We start from the raw sequence: 6,790 nt of genomic DNA on the forward strand, positions 1-6,790 counted from the left end.
TTGCTGGGGGTCCCTGCAGCACCCCAAGGGGCTGGGGAGCACCCTGGTCCCCCCCCCCGGCCAGCGAGCAGGCACCAGGACCCTGCAGCCGCCTCCCAGCCCTTTGTGCGTGACGCCGGGTGACGAGGCGTGACGTGGCGTGACGTGTCCCCCCCACTGCCACCCCTTTCCCTTTCCGCCGCCGCCATCCGACCCCCCCCGACCCCCCCTCCCAGCACCGCCAGCCCTCCAGTGTCCCTCGGTGTCCCTTTCCTCAGGGGACACTGTCCCTCCACGCACACGCGTGTCCCCACCTCGTGTCACCCGCGTGTGCGGGACAGCGGTGCTGGCAAGCCGCGTGTCACACCAGTGGGGCGGGGAGCAGCATTCCCCACGCGTGTCCCCCCCCCACCGATGTGCCCCCCCACGCTATCCCACCAATGGGAACACCCAGCCCACCCATGGACCCCCCCCCCTGCTTCGCCCGGAGGGGGCTGCGTGCCACAGGGCTTTGGTGACAGGAGGTGACAGGGTGTCCCCCCATGTCCCTGTGGGTGTCGTCCCCCCCCGGTGTGTGTGTCCCCCCCCAGTGTCCCCGCTGCCCCCGTCAATCAGCGCTGGCCCCGCTCCCGGTGCTGCCGAAGATGGAGGTCCCGGAGCTGCTCTGGGTGCTGGCAGGCGAGTGACAACCCTGTCACCCCCCGGGGGGGACACGGGCAGGCTGGGGGGACCCCCCTGAGCAGGGAGGGAATGGTGGGGACCCCCACCAGGGTGAGGAGGGGACAGGGGGTGCTGGCAGGAGGGGACAGCAGGGACATGGCTGCGACGTGACAAAGCTAAATAAAGCTGTCCTGTCCCTTGGTGGCAGCCGGGGTTGGGGGGGGGGGGACATGGGGACCGAGGGGGACACGGAGGGGTTTGGGGCAAGGGAAGGTGCTGTCCCCATCCCTGACACTGTCCCCATTACCCACCCCCTGTCCAGGGACAACCGGGGGTCCGGGGGGGTCTGTGGATTAAGCGGGAGGGGTTGGGACTGGGGAAACTGAGGCAGGGAGGAGCCGGGTTCCCCAGCCCTGGCTCTAACCCCGAGTCTGGCTGTAGCCATGGCCCTGGGGGGGTCCTGGGCCACCACTGTCCCTGACGATCATCTGCCCCCCCTCCACCGAGTCTCTGAGACCGGAGCTATCTTTGTCCATGAGCTGGAGCAGGAGCTGTTCCTGGAAGCCTTCCTCGCCGGGCAGGAGAATGAGGATGGTGATGATGGTGAGGGGCAGGCTGAGGGGGGATCCTGCAGAGCTTCATATGGGGGACCCATCAGCTGGGGGACACTGGGAAATGTTTGTTACCCACAAACTGGGACACTGGAAAATATTACCCACAAACTGGCCCAACTGGGCCATCGCTCCCTCCCTCCCCCCATCCCTCCCTCCCCACCCCCCCACCCCCCCATTTGTAGCCCCTTCAGCACCCATGAAGCCACCAGCTGCATCCTCCAGCACCAAGGGCTTTAGGGTCACCTCCATTTGGGGTCTTCCAACTCAAAAAGGGGATCAGGACCCCCCTGGGGGTGCAGCAAGCAGGGGCACCAGTTGTTCTTCCTTGGTGGGACGGGTTGGATGGGGAAGGACTCGCAGGGCAGGGAGCCGGGGGCACGTGTGTCCCCATGTCTGTCCCCTCCCCACCCACCCGTGTGTCCTGGCACCCAGCAGCCGCCCCCATCACTTCCGAGCCCACCTCCAGGACCACCCTGACCTCCCCCGCTGGCTCCGGTTCATCCAGCGTCACCCCCGCCAGCCTGGCTACCTCTACGGCTGCCCCACGGCCACCGAGGTGGGCACCCACACCATCCAGGTAGGTGGCCACCCCCACGGCCCGTGGCGGGAGGTGACATGGGGACAAGGACAGGGGCTGGCATCTCCGGGGGTCTCCTTGGCTCTCAGGTGCAGGCGTACAACCGGCACACCTACGAGACACTGACACAGCTCCTGCTCATCACCATCATCCCCGCCCCAGGTAGGGCTGGGGGGACACAGGTGGCACCAAGGTGGCACACAGCCCCCCCCCAGCATGGGTGCTGGGTGGCTCCGTGGGTGCTGGGTGGCCCTGAGGTTGCCAGGTGTCCCCATGGGTGTCTGGTGTCCCTATGGCTGCTGGGTGGCCCTGTGGGTGCCGGGTGTCCCCATAGGTGTCTGGTGGCCCCATGGGTGCCAGGTGTCCCCATGTGTGCCCAGTGTCCCTATGGGTGCCCAGTGTCCCTGTGAGTGCCGGGTGTCCCCATGATTGCCAGGGGTTCCTATGGCTGCTGGGTGTCCCCATGGGTCCTGGGTGTCCCCGTGGGTCCTGGGTGTCCCCACAGGTGCTGGGTGCCCCCACGGGTGTCGAGTGTCCCCATGGGTCCTGGATGTCCCCGTGGGTCCTGGGTGTCCCCACGGGTGCCGGGTGTCCCCACGGGTGCCAGGTGTCCCCACGGGTGCCCGGTGTCCCCACGGGTGCCACATGTCCCCCTCAGATGGGGAGCCACCATACCAGGCAGAGTTCTGGTGGGGAACAGGAACGTGGAGGAGCTGCTGGCAGAGCCCACGCAGGAGCTGTTCCTGCAGGCCACGGGGGGGGTCTGGGACCAGGACGACCTCCACATCATCAATGTCACCTCTGCCCTGGACCGGGGTGGCCGCGTCCCCCTCCCCATCGAGGGGCGCAAGGAAGGGTAGGACCGGGACGGGGGGGGTGAGGGGGGGGGATTATCCCCTGGGACAGACCCCCAGCCTCCATATGCGGGGTTTTGGGGGTCACCTCCGTGCTGTCCCCCCCCCCGGCAGGGTGTACGTCAAGGTGGGCTCCCACGGCACCTTCTCCCCGTGCCTGGTGGCCGCGTCCTCACCACGGAGCCGCTTCCTGTGCCACCTGGGCCAGCAGCCCCTCGCCTCCTGCTACGACACCTTCACCCCCCCCTTCACCATCCGCTGGTGCAACCTCACCCTGGTGAGACCCCCCCAGCCCCTCGGTGTCCCATCCCCCCCCTCACCGACCCCCCCCTTCCCCCGGTAACCATCACCCCCCTCCTCCCCCTGCAGCTGCAGGTCTGGCCCAGCCCCCCACCCAGGGTCCGACGTGGGGGGCAGGGGTGCTGGAGGAGGATGGGGATTTCCAGCCCCCCACCCAGCTGCCCCCCCAGACCTGCTGCCCGGGTTCCTGGTGACACTGCTGGTGCCACTGCTGGTGGCCGCGCTGCTCTGCCTGCTCCTGGGACACCTCATGTGCTGCCGCAGGGAGGGAGTGTGAGTCTGGGGTGGGGGGGACACGCTCAGGGTGGGGGGGGGTCCCTCTACCCCACCCAGGGCATGGACACCCCCGAATGGGTGCCCCTTCCCAGCCACCATGACCCCAGGACAACCTGGGGGTGTTGAGACCCCTTCTCACCATCGTTTTCATTTTTTCCCCCCTTTTTTTTATTTGTTTTTGTTTCTTTTGATTTTTGTTCGTTTGTTTGTCTTTTCTCGGGTTTTTTCTGGTTTTTTTTTAAGGCAAAAACGGGATTGGAGACGTCTGAGTAAGTCCCTGGTTGTTGGGGGGGTGCTGGAGGGGCTGTTGGGTGGTGTTGGGTGTCACGGCCAAGCACAGGGGTGGGGATAGGGGGGCACAGGGGGAGGTTGGTTCTCTGGGGGATATTTTGGGGGTGGTGGAACCTCAAGGTGTCCCCAAAGGGTCCCCCCCAGCCCCCCTCCTCTCCCCACACCTCGGTGCCCCCCCCAAAGTTCCCCCTGGAGCACAGGAGTTGGTTTGATGGACTCAAAACCAGTAAGGAGGAGCCCAGAGATGGGGGGCAGATCCCAGGGATGGGGGACACAACCCAATAATGGGGTGCAGACCCCCAATGATGGGGTGCAGACCCCCAGTGAGAGGAGAAAGAGCCCAGTAATAGGGTGCAGACCCCAAAGATGGGGTGCAGACCCCAGTGGTGGGAGACAGATCTCAGTAATAGGGTGCAGACCCCAAAGATGGGGTGAAGACCCCCAACAATAATGGGGTGCAGACCATCAATGATGGGGTGCAGACCCCCAGTGATAGGGTGCAGACCCCACTAATAGGGTGCAGACCCCAAAGATGGGATGAAGAACCCCAACAATGGGGTGCAGACTCCACTAATAGGGTGCAGACCCCAAAGATGGGGTGAAGACCCCCAACAATAATGGGGTGCAGACCCTCAACGATGGGGTGCAGACCCCCAGTGATAGGGTGCAGACCCCAGTAATATGGGTGCAGACCCCAAAGATGGGGTGCAGACCCCCAGTGATGGGCGACAGACCCCAGTAATAGGGTGCAGACCCCAAAGATGGGGTGCAGACCCCCAGTGATGGGTGGGCAGACCCTCGTGACGGGGGACAAACCCTCACCATGGGGTGCAGCCCTCAAAGAGGGAGTGGGGGGGTGCTGCCCCCAGCCATGGGTGACAGACCCCAGCGATGGGTGACAAACCCTACCGACCGGGGGGGGGGGGGACGCCACAGAACCCCCCCAAACCCCTCCCCAGAGGGTGTGGGGTGGGGAGGGCAGGGTGCAGCCCCCCGTTTTCCCTCTCCCGCAGCATCCAGCTCTTCCACCACGCCACGATCCATGGGGACAGCCGGGAGCTGAGGGACATGGCTGGCAGCCGGGATGTCCCCCGGCCCCTTTCCACCCTTCCCATGTTCAACATCCGCACGGGACAACGCATCAACCCCCTGCCCCCCCCCCCGCGATGGGGCCCGGGTCCCCCTCCTCCCACCGTGACCCGGGGTGGGGGACAGTCCCAGGGGTCCTCATGCGTCTGGGGACACTTTCCAGGGGACAATAATTTTTTTTTTTTTTTTTTGCGGGGGGAGCTGTGATTAAATGGCTTTGGAGGCGCTGGGAAATGGCTTTGTTGCTTCTTTATTTTCATGTGCCCCCCCCCAAAAAACAGCCCCTGGGGGGTGGTCCTGGGGTTCTTTTTGGGGAGGTCCTGCTCCCCTCTGTCCATGTCCCCCCTCCCCCCTCTCCTTCAACTCTTTTGGGTGCCCTTCTCCATTCATGACCCCCCCCCCCCCAGTGTATATGTCCCCCCCTAAAAATAACCTGGAACCCCCACAAAGATTTGGGGTGTGCCGACCCCCCCGCGCCCCTCCCGGACCCCTGCGTGGGGACAAGGTGCTCGCGGAGAGCAGGTTGGGGATGGGGACATCGCGGGGGGACGGGGGGGACATCTCGGGGGGGGGGGGGACACACGACACACAGCCACCATTCCCCCCCCCCACGCCGTGTCCCCCCCCCGGACTCACCCCGAGGTCCTGCAGGATCTCGCCCCTTCCACCGCGCAGCCCGGAGCATCCTGCTCGCCCCCCCCCACCCCCCAACACCCCCCCCCCCTCCAGGGGGTCCCCCCAGCCCGGCCCCCGGCCCCTCCCCTCGGAAGAAAGAGCCTTTTCATAGCAGCCCCCCCCGTGGGGCAGGGGCCGGGGGGGGGGGGTTAGGAAAGCACGGGGGGAACAAGGGGCCCCATTGATGGGTTGGAGAAAGGACCCATTGAGCCCCCCCCCCTCTGCTCCCCCCCTCCCCGTGCCACCGGTGTGTGTGCCCCCCCCGTGCCCACCTCCACGGGGCACACGCGTGTGCTGGAGGGGCTGCCGTGGGGGGGGTGACACGGGGGGAATGTGTGAGGGGGGCATGAGGGGGAGTGTGAAACGGGGGGGGGCACGGGGGGGAGCGTGCAAGGGGCACAGGGGGGCAGAGTGACCCCCAGGCGATGGGGGGGGACCGAGGGGGCTTGCACGGTGTCACACGTGGGACGTGGGACGTGTGCAGAGTGGCACACGTGTGCACAGGTCGTGTCACACGCAGGTCGTGTCACGACACACACACCTGTCATGAAACATGTCATGAAACACACACACGTGTCGTGACACGCACACACATGTCACGACTCCCCCCACCCCTCCCCAATCCCGGGGGTCTCTCCGTGCCCCCCGTGCTCCCCACCGCCTCCTCCCTGGGGGGCTCCCCCCTGTCCCAGCCCCCCCACTCCCCCCCCTATTTGGGGAGGGGACACACAACAAAGTCCCCTTGTCCACCGGTGCGCAGCTCCCCCCCCCCAAACCTTCCCCCCCCCTCCTTGCCGGGGGGGTGGGTCCCCCCTTTCCTTCCTCTCCGCCCCCTTCCCAGGGCTGGGGGGGATCTGGGAGCGCAGGAGCGCGGCGGGAGCAGTCGGGAAGCGGCCGGGATGAGGAGCGGGAGAGGGAGAGGGGGCTCCAACCTGCACCCCCCCCCCCATCACCCCCAGGGACCCCCCCCAGGAGCCTGAGGAGAAGAGAAGCCCAGGTGGGTTGGGGGCAGCGAGGGAGGGGAACGTGGGTTAAAAAGGGAAAAGAGTTGAAGTGGTTGTTAATTGTTGTTAATTATTGATGAGGGAGCTGGAAACCTGACTGGGAGGGATCTGAGAATCTGCTGGGAAGATGGGGGGGAATGGGAATGGGAATGGGAATGGGAATGGGAATGGGAGTGGGAGTGGGAAAGGGAATGGGAATAGGAATGGGAATGGGAATGGGAATGGGAATGGGAAAGGGAATGGGAATGGGAATGGGAATTGGAATGGGGATGGGAGTGGGAAAGGGAATGGGAGTGGGAAAGGGAATGGGAAAGGGAATGGGAATGGGAGTGGGAATGGGAGTGGGAAAGGGAAAGGGAATGGGAATGGGAATGGGAGTGGGAATGGGAATGGGAGTGGGAATGGGAAAGGGAATGGGAATGGGAATGGGAGTGGGAATGGGAATGGGAGTGGGAAAGGGAATGGGAAAGG

At 65.4% G+C, this 6,790-nt stretch overlaps 2 protein-coding genes across 2 annotated transcripts in view; both read left to right on the forward strand.

Moving 5' to 3' along the window:
• The window catches only part of ITGA3 (integrin subunit alpha 3), a 19,563-nt gene extending 19,430 nt beyond the window's left edge, over positions 1-133 (forward strand). Inside the window, 1 exon segment of the mRNA XM_071728253.1 lies at positions 20-133. Coding sequence (XP_071584354.1) covers positions 20-133 — 114 coding nt within the window.
• Positions 134-440: 307 nt separating this feature from the next.
• On the forward strand, positions 441-4,874 carry SGCA (sarcoglycan alpha). The gene is given in 14 exon segments (XM_071728254.1): positions 441-493; positions 570-612; positions 615-657; positions 1,081-1,249; positions 1,689-1,830; positions 1,920-1,992; positions 2,489-2,515; positions 2,518-2,686; positions 2,799-2,985; positions 3,071-3,149; positions 3,152-3,261; positions 3,504-3,529; positions 4,565-4,715; positions 4,717-4,874. Coding segments are annotated over 14 exon segments (1,305 nt in total). The 3' UTR covers positions 4,750-4,874.
• The last annotated feature ends 1,916 nt before the right edge of the window (positions 4,875-6,790 follow it).

The sequence above is a fragment of the Heliangelus exortis genome, chromosome 29, assembly GCF_036169615.1.
Source record: "Heliangelus exortis chromosome 29, bHelExo1.hap1, whole genome shotgun sequence".
Taxonomy (NCBI): domain Eukaryota; kingdom Metazoa; phylum Chordata; class Aves; order Apodiformes; family Trochilidae; genus Heliangelus; species Heliangelus exortis.